The sequence below is a fragment of the Notothenia rossii genome, assembly GCF_949606895.1.
Source record: "Notothenia rossii genome assembly, chromosome: 10".
In the NCBI taxonomy this organism is placed as follows: domain Eukaryota; kingdom Metazoa; phylum Chordata; class Actinopteri; order Perciformes; family Nototheniidae; genus Notothenia; species Notothenia rossii.
In genome coordinates this window covers 23,662,484-23,677,739 of record NC_136908.1, presented here as the reverse complement: position 1 = coordinate 23,677,739, position 15,256 = coordinate 23,662,484, and the positions used below count along the sequence as shown (strand labels likewise).

The 15,256-nt window shown below is 40.2% G+C and overlaps 1 protein-coding gene across 2 annotated transcripts in view; it reads left to right on the top strand.

Moving 5' to 3' along the window:
* Nucleotides 1-4,479: 4,479 nt before the first annotated feature.
* Nucleotides 4,480-15,256, top strand: part of flot1a (flotillin 1a) — a 20,512-nt gene continuing 9,735 nt past the window's right edge. For both annotated transcript variants that reach the window (XM_079654741.1, XM_079654742.1), the window contains exons 1-12: nucleotides 4,480-4,627; nucleotides 5,058-5,121; nucleotides 5,429-5,504; nucleotides 6,176-6,266; nucleotides 7,310-7,453; nucleotides 8,851-8,970; nucleotides 9,788-9,883; nucleotides 10,167-10,319; nucleotides 10,418-10,599; nucleotides 11,112-11,157; nucleotides 11,287-11,424; nucleotides 11,541-11,705. In XM_079654741.1, the coding sequence (XP_079510867.1) occupies nucleotides 5,079-5,121; nucleotides 5,429-5,504; nucleotides 6,176-6,266; nucleotides 7,310-7,453; nucleotides 8,851-8,970; nucleotides 9,788-9,883; nucleotides 10,167-10,319; nucleotides 10,418-10,599; nucleotides 11,112-11,157; nucleotides 11,287-11,424; nucleotides 11,541-11,705 (1,254 nt within the window). In that variant the 5' untranslated portion in view covers nucleotides 4,480-4,627; nucleotides 5,058-5,078. The remainder of the gene's footprint in view (nucleotides 4,628-5,057; nucleotides 5,122-5,428; nucleotides 5,505-6,175; nucleotides 6,267-7,309; nucleotides 7,454-8,850; nucleotides 8,971-9,787; nucleotides 9,884-10,166; nucleotides 10,320-10,417; nucleotides 10,600-11,111; nucleotides 11,158-11,286; nucleotides 11,425-11,540; nucleotides 11,706-15,256) is intronic.

The window sequence follows — 15,256 nt, the reverse complement described above, 5'->3', positions numbered from 1 at the left end:
ATTACACATGCACGACTTCTCCAATGTGCTGTTCACTCACTTGGTCAAACAGATCCCAGTTCGAAAAGAGATCCTCCCCTAGACCTCCACACTTGGACACAATCCTCACATTTTTCCATCATCCCTGAAGTGTTATATCTTAATGTTGGGACCATTGCATTTACTTTTGTAGGGTATGTTGGTGATATCAGCAGCAGTAAACTAATAATGTTATTACCTCTGTCCTAATCTTTCCTAACCTGTTATGGTGCTGCTGTGAAAGGTCCAGATTATGTAAATGTTAGCTTCTGGCACATGGGAACTTTTCCCCCATTTGATAATAAGTGAGACAAGTTAACGATAATTGTTATGGCCATATTAGGTTAAGGAGTAACATAACCACATTTTATACAGATATTTTCCAACATTTATTAAAGACATATAAGGTTCCCAAACTGCTCATATGTAACAATTAGGAATTAAATTGGTCTTTAAAGAGGGCATATTGTGTTTTAGAGTGCACCTATCATGCTATTTTTAGGCAATAGCATAGGTCTCAGATATATAGAAATATATTTTTTAAAAAGTCTATTGCTGACATCCTCTTGGATTCATCTTCTTATTACAGACACATGCATTTCCTAACATTCGGTCTATATGCTGTATTATCTCTTCGATTTACACACGGCATCTATTGCACGTCTGTCCGTCCTGGGAGAGGGATCCCTCCTCTGTTGCTCTCGCTGAGGTTTCTCCCATTTTTTCCCCTTTAAAACTGTGGGTTTTCTCTGGAAGTTTTTCCTTGTACGATGTGAGGGTCTAAGGATAGAGGGTGTCGTTTTTCTCATACTGATATTCTGAAAAATCTGTGCTGTTGTATTTGCCGTAAAGTGTCTCTACTGTAGGCTATTTTTATTATATGTAGAGCACTTTGGCTTGACCAAAAATCGTTTATAAATGTGCTATATAAATAAAACTTGATTTGATTTGATTTGATGAAGTGTTTTAATACAAAAAAGGAAATTTCACTTCCTGTTTCAAAAAGTGCTGATTTGGGGTATAAAGCGTTAAAAAAAAAAAAAGAGGAGGGGGCTGAGCTCATTATAAGACATTACAACATAGACTCAAGAATGGAGTTAAGAGACATCATTTTGACCTGATTATTTCAAAAGTGGCCAACGAGTCAATAAAAAGCTAAATCATTAGGCCATAGCCAATGAGTTTTGAGATTGCAGACAACACGTTTGGCACAGAAAGTTCACCTGCATTCAACCACAGACTACTCCAACCTCACAGGTCTATAGAGGGACTACAAACAGAAGCCAGGACGTTGCATATGTAGGCAGATATCTGTCTATAGAGACAAAACGACTTCAGCCCATTCAGGCGAGCTAGGGCCTGGTTTAGGATTGTTGGCTGTTCCGTTGTTAAAGGCCTGCTTCATCTCTCAGTCCATCTGCTGGAAAAGCTATTTATCATAACAACAGTACAAGTTTTTCTTTCAAAATGCCTCTTTATTTCTCGCAAATGTTTCACAGTCACTGAGTTACAAACTGTTCTACGGGAGATTAAAAAAAAGGTACTAACAAACAATGGAACATAAACAGACAACATGGTTGAGGATCACACACTGACAAAAACAACTTCCGATTGATTTTCAACGCATACTGTAGTAGTGTCTGTACCTGGCCTGGCCTCTGGACACCCGCGGTGTGTGATCCTCCTCATGAAGTTGGCTGGTGTCTGAGAATAATCCTGCTACCGCTACTGTTGCATTAAAACTATGAAAGTGCATATTTAACACAATTTGTTTTTCAATGAAACAGACCTTTAGTCTCAATGAACATTTTCAGAATTTGAAATGATTGTTATAATATGTTGAATTGGTCACAGGCTCTGAAACAATTATATGTTTTATCAAGTTACAAAATATCTTTATGAGATCTATTACATTTATTTATGGACCTACTGAATGAAATAAAAATAGTGAGACATTTCTTCACCTCCATAAAAGTTAACGTTGTTGTAGATTTGCCTACAGTTCAGGCCTCAGGGAGGAGACTCTGCTACATATTTGACATGTATCTCTAAAGTGCATCTTCTAAACTAAATAATGGCTATAGTAATGAACTCACAGAAGCAATAAACAATGATAATGGCATGATTTCACATATCTGATGATTTCACATTTCTGAGGCTCACTTACATGGTTACAGGACTGGTTTCCCCAAAACAACCTAAGCTACAGTCATAAGGATTCTAACACTGACATTCTTTGACTTCTCTAACGTTTAAATGCTTTTATGCCTGGAATAAAACTTGATTTTACAATGAGTACACACTAGTGTTTCTCGTGCAAGAAGTAATGTCATTTGATTATTTGGCAAAATGTATAAGCTGGTTTGGGGTGTGAATGACTTTAAGTGTAATATTTCATTTTCCTCCAGGAAACAGTAAGGTATATTCTTACGTGATCAAAGTGACATAGAGTAAGTGCTTCTGATTTGTGCATTTGCTACCCTGCAAGAATTAAGGGTAAATAAAAAGATGTTGGGAGGTGAAGTCAACATGGTGTCACACTAATTATGTATTCCTGTTCCTTCACATACAGTAGTTTCCATCCCTCCATTGTCCAATTCAGATTGTGTGCTTTCTTTCTTACCCAATCTGATACATTTTTTCTTTTTTAAATCACAGCAATTTTTTTTCCACGATTTTATATTTTGACAGGACCTCGACACAAACTGATGGACCCAAATGCTGTTAGCTGCTCTTGATGCTGGTGAATTAGGCTGCCTTGGGCAAACAATGCAGTCTGGAGCGCTTTTGGGTCGACTGGGTCCTTTTTTGGTCAGTTCGTTCTGTCAGGACCTCGACACAAACTGATGGACCCAAATGCACGACCCAGAGACAAAGTCTTAAATGTAAAAAAAAGTATCTTTAATTTCAAAGGTCAGAAAATTCTTTTTTAACAGTGTATGGGTAGACCTTACTGTACTTTGTGGTGCTTATGGAGATAATTCAACATTGATTCTGTCTGCCCCTTTGTATCAGTCAGGTAGGCCTACTTATAGTTTATCACCCACAATAGGATTAAGTGTGGTTCCTGTTTTTAATTTCCATTTTGATTGTGAGTTGACACAGTTTTACTGATAAATGTGAGCAAAAGCCATTTTAAATGTGTAATAAAAGTGCCACATACATTTCCTTTAGATAATGTAGCTTGCACTGAAAACAAATCATGTTGGTGGCAAAAAAAACCTACAACTTAAAAAAATACTAATTTAAGTATTGTTTCTTAAGGGTATAAAGATGATACTTTCTTGTTCAACAAAGATTGTTGTGGAACATTTGCTATGTCTGTTACTAAAAATGAAAAAGACATGTTAAACAAGTGATCACATTTGCGAAAAAGATGAACACGTTAAATGTTTTAATGAGTCTATGAAACAACAGGATGGAGTGCAAATAAATGGCAATTATATCCTTACAATAAATAATATACAGGTGTATATATTTATGGTGAAGCAGTTGATTTTTTCTCATAACATACAAGAAAAGAAAGGCCTAAGAATAAGAATGCCATTTACTTGTCTTGACAAGAAAGCAACTAACTAAGTTGCTAATTATGAAAAAATGGTTGATGTTTTTCTTACCTTCTTTGCACCATCCTGTTTCCCGCACTGGCCGGCCTGGATGTGCACAATTTCCCTCATGACGGCTGTAAGTTGGTGATGAGTAAAGTGTTGGCAGAGATAGAGTTACTGCTGACCCACTGACTGACAGGCAGGCCGAAGGCTGCACGGTGGGACAATCCTGCAGGCGGGGCTAAAGTGTTGGGATGTGGCCTTCACTCTGAGCACGGTAATGATTGGCTGAAGTTGTTGGAGCCCCGGTGCTGATTGGCTGAAAGGACAAGGATTTTGTCATCACTGTCCCGTTGGAGCCTATATGAAGCATAAGTTTGATGCCCAGCTAAATTAAATGAAACAATAGAGTAAAGAAGAATAGAATGGGTAGATAATTTTATATTTTATAATGAAGAAAATAACTTGTCAACCTGATTTTGGCGTCGTAGCCTATTGTGTATATTTTAGATCACCCTAAGTTTTTTTGCACACTTTTTTTCCAACTTTGTATAGCAAAGTGCATACAAACCTAAATATACACTATACAAACAAGTCAAGGAAAACCTATACAAATACGTTTGTTCTCCAGAGGGGTTCAATAATTACACCCAAAAGCAGTGTAGACGTTTGAATACCAGGCTTTTACTTGTTATGGTATTTCTACAATTATGTAGTGCTACTTTGGTCTAAGTACAAGATTGTTGTTTTTACACCACTGTTTTAAGAAGGGAAGCACATGAATGTAGCAAAGCACTGAACATGCTTCCCAAAATAAAGTGTGTTAGTTGCAGTTCTCCACTCCGCCACAAGAAGGCGGCCGCTCACAGGGTGAGAGATGGCGTGCTGAATAAAAACCACTGAGCTGCAGTGTTGTGTTCATGGACGCATCATCTCAACTGTCAAACGCGAATAAACGTCACCTGGGACTGCATTACAATAATTGTTCCCAAAACAGACCGCTATTTATTCCACCATTATCACCTTACTCTACATAAACTACATCATTTATTTTCTAACCGGTAAGTGTGTCTCTATTTGACGTCTCTATCCACAGCCATTGTCAATTTTAAACACATAGTCAAATTGATTGAGTTAATGGTTAAACAGCTAGCCGCCAGCAAAATGCAGATAATAATATAACACACATTTAAGCGTTACTCTCTTCTGCTCTAATGTGTGGGGTTTCCAGTTATTTCAGTGGCTTTTAAACAATTTTTACTGCGTAACATTTGTGTAAATGATATTCCATGCTGGTCTGCTCTCAGGTACCCAAGCCAAGTTACATACAAACAACGGCCTTATATTTTAATATAATAAATAATACAAATATGTTTGTATAGAAGATGTCCAAACACTTATTTGATTAAATTGAGTGTTTGCAAGGTGGGAATTTAATAATGACTCAGTATTTTTCTTTTGTTTTATTCCACAACTTTCTTTACTTTTCAGTTTGAAAGAGGATCAGCCATCATGTTCTACACCTGTGGTCCCAACGAGGCTATGGTGGTGTCAGGTACAATTAGGCCTATATAAATCATCTTTCTTCATCAAAAAAAGACCATAATCAAATGTATCATTCTTGCTTTTCATTAATTTCCATCCATTCAAAGTGGGGCTTACCAAATATTTAACATTATTTAGTTGATAATTTTGTTAGCAAAGATTATTATTTCTATTTATCCAGTTGGCTGTCTTATTTTGAAGTAGAACATACTACAACATCTAATACTATAACAACTTGATGTTGCAATATTTTTGTTCACATCACTCAACCTTTGACGGCTGACTTGAGGCTCTGCTCGATCTTTTATGTGTCCCAGGGTTTTGTCGTTCTCCTCCACTGATGATACCTGGAGGCCGAGTGTTCGTCATCCCGTGCATCCAGCAGTTACAGAGGTCGGCAAATATGAATGTTTACTGTTTTCTGTCCATCTTTATTCCTGATATTGGTGCTTTTTCATCTCACGCCTAGACTACTGCAACTCACGCCTAGACTACTGCAACTCCCTCCTGGCTGGTCTACCTGCATGTGCCATCCGACCTCTGCAGCTCATCCAGAATGCAGCGGCTAAATGCAATGTAATGTCATGTTTTTAACTGACTTGGTTTGGCAAAAAAAGATTAGCTTGCAAAAAGCATTAATATTAATTGTAAAGGAAAAATTATCTTTGCACTACAGGATATTTGATTAAAAGGTAACTAACAAACCATATAAAATTCATCACCAAATGTGATTTAAAATCTCAGGATGATTGATGGACTCCTATTGGAAACGATGGTCATATTCCTCCTCCTTAGCAGATACAAATGATTAGGAGCATCATTTTCTTGTCTAATAATGTAATTCATTTGTTACATAAACCATTGCTCACCTGTTTGTCTACAACTAACATCTCACAACAGCAATTTGATATCGATCAAGCCTGCAGGCAGGACAGGCCTTTTTTCTTTAGCCGGAATCTCAATAGGAGTACATAGCGGAAATAACCTTAATGTATACCATTAGGGCAGTAGATATTAAATCAATAATCATAATTTCCTTTCTGTCTCACCCTGCCTTTCTCCAGGATTTCTCTGAACACGCTGACTCTGAATGTGAAGAGCGATAGAGTGTACACCCGCCATGGGGTGCCTGTCTCCGTCACCGGGATAGCCCAGGTCAGTGTCTCCTCTGTAGAGGGATCAGCAGGAGGGAGTTTCCTAGGAGGAAAGGTCTCTAGAGTAAAGGACAAATAGTTCCTTAGGGTCATCAGAAGGGAAAAAACAGTCAGTTTACATTTTAACCCGGATACACTTTATAATAAAGAGGCAAGGTTTGTGTATATACTCAGTCAGTTTGTTCATTATGGCTCATCCTCATCTCTTCGTCAGTTACATTCACCAAACAAGGCAAATTCATTTATATAGCACATTTCAAAGTGCCTTACAAAAAATGACAGTGATTAAAAGCCAAGAGAAAAAACAGATAGTAAATGTGGCAGATGGGAGCCTGTTGTAGCTTTTCAAATCTAAGCATTAGTAAATCATTTTCCTATTTGTATGTACTTCAGGCAAATGTAACAACAGATTCAAATATCGCAATATCTTGTGACAAAATACCTCAATATTGATATTGCCAAGATGTTGTAGGGGTGACTACTATTTACGCAATGAGGTTTTTGATAAATATTCTTCAGGAATGTGGCTGCAATGCCTTAAGTGGCTAAAAGCAAATAATACAGAGTCGGGTAAGTACAGAACACTATATTTATTGTAATGCAGCTTTTAATTAAACTTGTGTGATATTACCACTTCGAGCAATAAAATTAAAACAAAACAAAAAAACAAAACAAAATAAAAACCACTTATAATAACTAAGCACTTACATACTAACAAAGCACTTATATACTAACAAAGGACTGGCTTATCTAAAGCCGGTTGAGTAGCACTTTAAATGTTTGGCATTATGAAACCTGATGTACTTATATGATTCTGTTTTCTTCAAGTTTGTAAGTCGCTTTGGATAAAAGCATCAGCTAAATGAAATGTAATTACAAAATAAATGCAGATATATAGTCCTCATATTGGTAGATTTCCAAGCACTACTTGCTATTATTATGATTGTTTTCTTATCAGAGTGTCTGGTATTGGTTTGCATAGAAAAAGAGCTGCCATGGGGAAAGAACACAGCAATATATTAAAAACGTTGCTTTTTCCCACAGATGAAGATCCAGGGTCAGAACAAACAGATGCTGGCTGCAGCTTGCCAAATGTTCATGGGGAAGTCAGAAGCAGAGATCACTCAGATCGCCTTGGAGACGCTGGAGGGACACCAGCGGGCCATCATCGCCCACCTGACTGTGGAGGTAAGGGTGTTGATTAAACGATGGGATTCAAAAACCTGGTTAAGAATTTTCCCCCTGAATCACCTACTACCTTCATATGCGCCTGGATAAACAATTTCATAACAGACTGTCCTCAGACAGTGAAAATAGGCCCTTATTGCTCCTCCACGCGCACCCTCAGCACTGGCTCCCCGCAGGGCTGCGTGCTGAGCCCTCTACTCTACACACACGACTGCTCTTCCATTCACCCCTCCAACTCCATTATAACATTTGCGGATGACACAACTGTGGTCGGTCAAATATATAAGTGAGACGACGAGTCGGCATACAGAGACGAGATCCTGAAGCTGTCTGCGTGGTGTTCAGCAAACAACCTACATCTGAACACAAGCAAAACAAAGGAAATCATCATAGACTTCAGAAAACACCATCGAAAACAAAGGCGATCCAGAACCCGCCCCCCTTCACCTCAATGGAGAGAGAGTAGAGAGGTTCTCCACCTTTAAGTTCCTGGGGGTTCACATTTCGGAGAGCCTCAGCTGGACAGCACACACCGCTGCAGCAGTTAAGAAGGCCCAGCAGCGACTACACTTCCTGAGGGTGCTTCGGACAAACAGACTGAACAAGAAGCTGCTGGTGTCCTTCTACCGGGCGACCATCGAAAGCATGCTGTCATACTCCATCTCTGTGTGGTATGCTGGATGCTCAGCTTTGGACAAGAAAGCCCTGCAGAGAGTGATCAGGATGGCAGAGAAAACCGTGGGCTGCCCCCTGCCGTCTCTGGAACACATCTCCACCTCCCGCTGCCTCAGTAGAGCAAATCCAAGAATAAAGGACAGCTCTCATCCAGGTTACAGACTGTTCTCTCTCCTGCCTTCTGGGAGGAGATACAGGAAGCTTCAAGTCACGGACAAACAAACTCAAAAACAGTTTCTACCCCTGGGCCGTCAGCCTGCTTAACCACCACACTTAACGCAATAACCGTAACCATCTCCACACATATACACACACTTTGAATGCACTTTAAAAATGATATACTATTTGTATATCAATACTTTTAACGATTTATTCCCCCCGTATGATTGCTTATGTTGTCTGTCCTACTGCCGTGTTTTTAATGTTATGTATGTCTAGTTTTTGCACACTGGGACAGAGTTGCACTCTGAATTTCGTTGTACTTTTTGTATAATGACAATAAAAGGCTTTAACTTGAATAAACTTGCCTTGCCTTGTAAATGTACTCAGTTTCAAATATGTCATTGTTCTTAGTTGCATTCAGTGAGTATAAGATGGAAAATATCATGTTAAAGGTTTGTTTGTCACATTGCTTCTAACAAGGTTGAATATATGAAATAATACCTTGTATAGTTCTGATGCTTTCATGACCTTGAGAGACACTGAACTTCTTCCTCCTACAGGAGATCTACAAGGACAGGAAGAAGTTCTCGGAGCAGGTTTTTAAGGTGGCCTCCTCTGACCTGGTCAACATGGGCATCAGCGTGGTCAGCTACACGCTCAAAGACGTTCACGACGACCAGGTACCCACTTATCTTCTCATATCTTTATTAATGAGTCTTTTTCCAAATGTATAATTGCAACTCTTTGACGGCTAGCCCTTCACTAGCCATTTCAATCTGACGTCCACTAAACGTTTGATTAATGAATGAATTATGTTTATTTGCTGTTTGTTTACTGGGTTTGCTAGGGTCCTTTTATCCTTTTAACAAATTGACGACCAATTTACCTTCTAATTCAAGGAAAATAATTGCACACCAAAAAGTGACACTGGCCATCAATGTGCACATCTCTCACTATTTGTTGCCCCGAGGTCAAGAGTAGTGTGTGCGATCTCTCAGGGATAGATTGAAAAAATCCTCCAAAATGTGGCCTAACAGTCCACATGGCCTCAAGGAAGAACTGATTAGATCATCAAACATATCTCGACTGGTTGGCGGAGGCATAAGATAAGAGATAAGATAAGATAGGACTTTATTTATCCCGAAGGAAATTGTTGTGCCAGAGTAACAAAAATACAATAAACACAGCAGCATAATGATAAAACTGTACACTAACAGTGCAGGACACATAGACGGTCACATCAGTAATGTAAATATTAACATTGCAAAAAATCGTAGTGGCAGATACGTAATTGCACGTTATGATAGAACATTATTAATAATAAAAATAATAGTATTGCCGTTGTTATATAGCAGAGAGTTACACTGGAAGGTGGTAATTGTGGTGTATGGGTTTGTTGTCCACAGAAAGAGCTGCAGCAAAAATGATGATGTATCTTGGATAAGTTATGTCTCGAATGAAGATCGCACAACTTTAACATCTCTTTCTGGTGCTCAGGATTATCTGCATTCACTGGGGAAGGCTCGAACAGCCCAGGTTCAGAAGGACGCCCGCATTGGAGAGGCCGAGAACAAGAGAGATGCTGTGATCAGGGTGAGATATACCATGTCGCCCCCATCCCACAGGATATTGTTGTTCCTCTCAAAATTTAAATCAGGACATAAAAAGTGTTTCTTTATATTGTGATGATCATCTTCTCTGTAGAAATCAGTTTTTTGTAATTTTTTCCTAAGTCTGTTCTGCTCAGTTAACTGTCAAAATGGTTGTTGCTACTTTTAGCATTTGTATGCTAATATATGATTCTCAAGAGTTATTACCGTTGATCCCTATTTTCCGCCTCCTCACTCTGTTCCTGTTTCGCTCTGCGTCCCTGCAGGAGGCTCATGCGATGCAGGAGAAAGTCTCGGCTCAGTACAAAAATGAGATCGACATGGCAAAGGCTCAGAGGGACTATGAGCTGAAGAAGGCAGCCTACGACCTGGAGGTGAACACTAAGAAGGCGGAGTCGGAGATGGCCTACCAGCTGCAGGTAAACAGGAGGGATTCAAAAGAGTTTGTTCAGTGAAACCTGACCGGATTTAAAGCTGTACGAAATACTACATGAATCATGCACTGTGTGTCTTCCAGGTCGCCAAGACGAAGCAGCGCATAGAGGAGGAGAAAATGCAGGTCCAGGTGGTGGAGCGCACGCAGCAGATCATGCTGCAGGAGCAGGAGATCACCCGTAGGGAGAAGGAGCTGGAGGCCAAGGTGAAGAAACCTGCAGACGCTGAGCGGTACCGCCTGGAGAAGCTGGCTGAAGCTCAGCGGTGAGACTCAAGTTCACTAACAGCTGATCTTCTGAAACTACAGTGAGGTGTTGTGAAGGGCGGGCGGCCTTTCAGTTTTAGTACTGAGATTCAACCGCCTGTGTTTTGCAATCTCTGTTGTTGAAGAATTATGAAAGACTCCCCCAGGGGAAGGAATTCACAAGTTCTTAAATGTATATTTATTATACATTATAGATCTGCATCTTCAAAGTAACTGGCAACTAGAGTTGTCAAAGAAATGCAGTGAAGTAAAACAATATTTTCCTTTTTAAAATGTAGTAAGGTATAACTGAATGATATGGAAACATTCTTTACAGTTGCAGAAATGATAAACACTCAAGTAAAAAACCTCAAAAAGGTACATTGAACAATGTACTTACCCACACTGATTAAAAGAAGACGGGTGGAGTATTTTACAGCCACTGACAAATAGTTTTTAAGAAAACCAACCCAATTCTCTACTGGCTGAACCATCTGTCTCTATACAACTCTACATTTCTCTCTTTGTCCAGTCTCAAGATGATCATGGAGGCGGAGGCTGAAGCGGAGTCCATCAGGGTGAGTCACAGATCTCTGCAGCTGAATCCATCTCTGCTCTTTTTCTAAATAGTTCAAAGTGGATATCATGTTGGGATGGGAGTTTCCCTTTGTGGTTTCCTAAGGTAGTACGTTCCTTGTCTCCTTCAGATGAAAGGTGAAGCCGAGGCGTTTGCGGTGGAGGCCAAAGGTCGCGCTCAGGCGGAGCAGATGACCAAGAAGGCAGAGGCCTTCCAACAGTACAAGGATGGAGCCATGGTGGACATGCTGCTGGAGAAACTGCCTCTGGTGAGAGATGGCACCATAATGAAGTCCCATAACAGCCATTTACACTTCGTATACAGTATACACCCTCATTTGAAAGTTTTTGGTAAACATTTGGTAAGATCTGTGTCACCCACTAGATGGCAGAAGAGATCAGCCGGCCTCTGTGTGAAGCCAATAAGATCACCATGGTGTCCAGTGGGGGGGGGGAGTTGGGCGCAGCCAAACTGTCAGGAGAGGTGATGGACATCATGGTCCGCCTCCCCGCCGCCGTTGAGAAACTGACCGGAGTCAACATCTCCCAGGTAACACATCCATAACTTTTCTGACTCTGGTCTGCTGATACATGTCCTGTCTCGATGATGCAAGAATGTTTAAAAAAGCAGCATTCATTTATTTATTTATAGGATTATTTAGTTGGAATGCTGACACAGCAGGTGTGCCAATTGTAAATTCAAGCTGATCTTTACTCACAGCATTAGCCGCACACCTTTAGTTAATCTGCCAAAAAGGCCACATTATTAACCAGAAAGTACACAAAAAGTAAACTTCAGATGCTCAAATTCCTTGACGTGCTTCACGCGTTGAAATTTCACCGATATCTGTTACGGTTCTTCAACAAAACGTTCACATGTAAGAGGTTTATCTTTCATTCAGAACAATGCAAATGCTCTCCTCTCACTTACCTCATTCACACCAAATAAATCCTCCTTAATTGATCTCATTTTAACAAATGTTCCATATAAATACTCATCTGTGGGAGTATTTGCTAATGATGTGAGTGACCACTGTGTTGTAGCCACAATTAGGGACACAAAGGTCCAAAAAGTTAAACCACGCATCATCACAAAGAGAGATAAAAAACACTTAGTGGAGCAGGGTTTTTTACATGATCTGTTTGATTTTGATTGGGGAAAAATCGATCTGTGTGCTGATGTAGAAACTGCATGGTCTTATTTTTATCTTGGTTTTATGAAAATTATAGATAAACATGCACCTCTGCGTAAATTTAGAGTGAAGGGACGAAACAATCCCTGGTTTTCTGCTGAACTGTCCAGTCTCCTTCATGAGAGAAACAATGCCTGGGCAAAGGCTAGGAAATCAGGCTCAGAGGTAGAATGGCTACGCTTTAGGCAGCTAAGGAATAGCTTTACTTCACATGTCAAAAGTGCTAAGTCAAAGTACTATTTGTCAGTTACCACAGAAAACCTGAATAATCCTAGGACATTTTGGAAAGCCATAAAATCGATTTCCACTGGTGATATCCCAAATGAGCTACCTCCGTGCCTCACCACAGCATCTGGCATTATATTAGACAGGGCCACCATGCTAAATTGCTTTAATAAGCATTTTGTCTCTTGTGGCTCTCTGTTTGATTCTGTCACTGACTGTGCTTCTGCTTCTGTGAACGCTCCAGTCCTTGACTCTGAACAATGTGGTCTGGAAAACCCTTTCAGTTGTACTCCTTTAACTGTTGGTATTGTCCATGAAGCTTTATCCAAGTTAGATCCTAGGAAACCGGCTGGCCTGGACAACGTAGAACCTTTCTTTTTAAAGATAGCTGCAGATTTTATTGCTCCACCTCTTACTTCTCTTTTTAACCTCTCCCTCAGCACAAATACAATTCCTAAAGTATGGAAGTCTGCTTATGTCCTGCCTCTACTGAAAGGAGGGGAGGCAACTATTTTAAATAACTATAGGCCAATCTCTAAATTGTCAGTTCTGGCTAAGGTGCTCGAACGACTTGTGAGTGAACAAGTAAAGGAGTTTTTATGTATAAATGATATCCTGTCTAAACATCAGTCAGGCTTCAGGAAGAAACATAGCGCCATCACTGCAACAATGAAAGTGGTAAATGATATTACTAGTATGCTAGATAATAAACAGAGTTGTGCAGCTCTGTTTATTGACCTTTCCAAAGCGTTTGACACCGTTGATCATCGCGTTTTAAAACAGAGGCTACTCAGTATTGGCATATCCAGCCATGCAGTGGGGTGGTTTGTGAACTACCTCTCTGAAAGATCCCAATGTGTTCACTTTGATGGGCTGTCTTCTGAGTGGTTAAACATTGCTAATGGTGTTCCTCAAGGTTCTGTTTTAGGTCCACTTCTATTCTCCATATATATCAACAGTTTAGGTGAAAATGTGGATGAAGCTACTTTACATTTCTATGCGGACGATACCGTGATGTACTGTGCAGGTCCCTCCATTCAGGAGGCGGTTGTTAAATTACAGGCTGTTTTTAACATTATTCAGACTCAGCTCTCTGAACGAAAGCTTCTTTTAAATGTGGATAAAACCAAGATAATGCTCTTTTCAAAAGCTAAAAAGACACCAGAGCCTGTTTTAGATATTGTATCAACGCAAGGAACAAAACTTGAAGTTGTTGCCTGTTACAAATACCTTGGTATCTTGCTTGATGACTGTCTCTCTTTTAAACTTCATGTCAATAACCTGCTTAAAAAACTGAGGGTTAGGCTAGGTTTCTTTTTCAGGAATAAGTCCTGTTTCTCACTTGAGGCCAGGAAAAGGCTAGTCACTGTGACCTTTTTAACTGTGCTGGACTATGGTGATCTGCTGTATATGAATGCACCTGCCAACTACCTGAGCAAACTAAATGCTGCGTATCATAGTGCTCTGAGATTTGTCACAAATTGTAAAGCACTTACTCATCACTGTACACTGTATACCAAGGCAGGTTTACCATCACTCACTTCAGGGAGGCTCAGTCACTGGTACACTTTTATCTATAAAGCTATGTTGGGCGTATTATATCTGTTCATTGATAAAGCAGAAAGTTGCAAGCAGCTATTGTCTGCGATCGCAGGATATAGTCTTGTTAGATGTGCCAAGAGAAAGGACTGTCTTAGGTAAGACAGCTTTTATGTGCGCAGCTCCACTTGCTTGGAACAGTCTTCAGGCAAAATTGAAATTGAGCATTTTTATTTCTCTGAATGTATTTAAGGCACGTCTAAATGAAATGCTTTCTGACACTCTGGGTATTTGTAAATGTTGAATATGTAAATATGATATCCTCTGTTGTTTGTTTGTATGTTGTTTTTATGTTTCATGTGGAACTAAATGATGCAGGTCTCCCTTGTAAATGAGATCGATGATCTCAAGGGACCAATCTGTCTAAATAAAGGTTTGAAATGAAATGAAATGAAATGAAATGAACGGTGTGTCAGGGCCGGTTTGGAGCTGGAGCTTGAAAAGCGCCGGATTTTCCTCTTCACACCGCAGCGGAGCAGCCTCTTAGCTCCGGAACCCGGTTCATTTCGAGCACCAAAAAATTGTCAGGCCAGAGCAAAAGCACCACATACGTCACGCTTACGTGAGGCATGGGCAGGGGCAGGGGCGGGATCAACTCCTGAACAACAACAAAAAGCCGGCGTTTTATCCAGTTTGTACACAAAGATGGAGAAACTTAACAAGCAGCAGTGGTCCACTGAAGAGACCAGCTACCTACTGGGAATCTGGTCTTCCGAAGAGGTGCAGAGGAAGCTGGAGCACAATCGGCCATTGTTGTTGTTGTCGGTGTCAGCTGTGAGGGGTTTCCGCATGGTTTGGCTTTATGAAGCAGGCACGCAAACGGTTACGTCATGAGGCAAACAATGACGCAATGACGCAGCACCAGTCGGACTCTGGGCTGTGTGAAAAGAGCCGGAGCTAAACCGAAGAACCGGTTCTGAACCTGAAAAGCTCTAGCACGGAGCTTGAACCGGAGTTGCGTTGGTGTGAATGAGGTAACTGATTACTGCACATCACCATGGAAACCTTTGATCTCTGGACACGTCGTTAGGTCAAATATAAAGACCTGTGTCATGGAAAACGATGATGTCATCACTCCAACTGA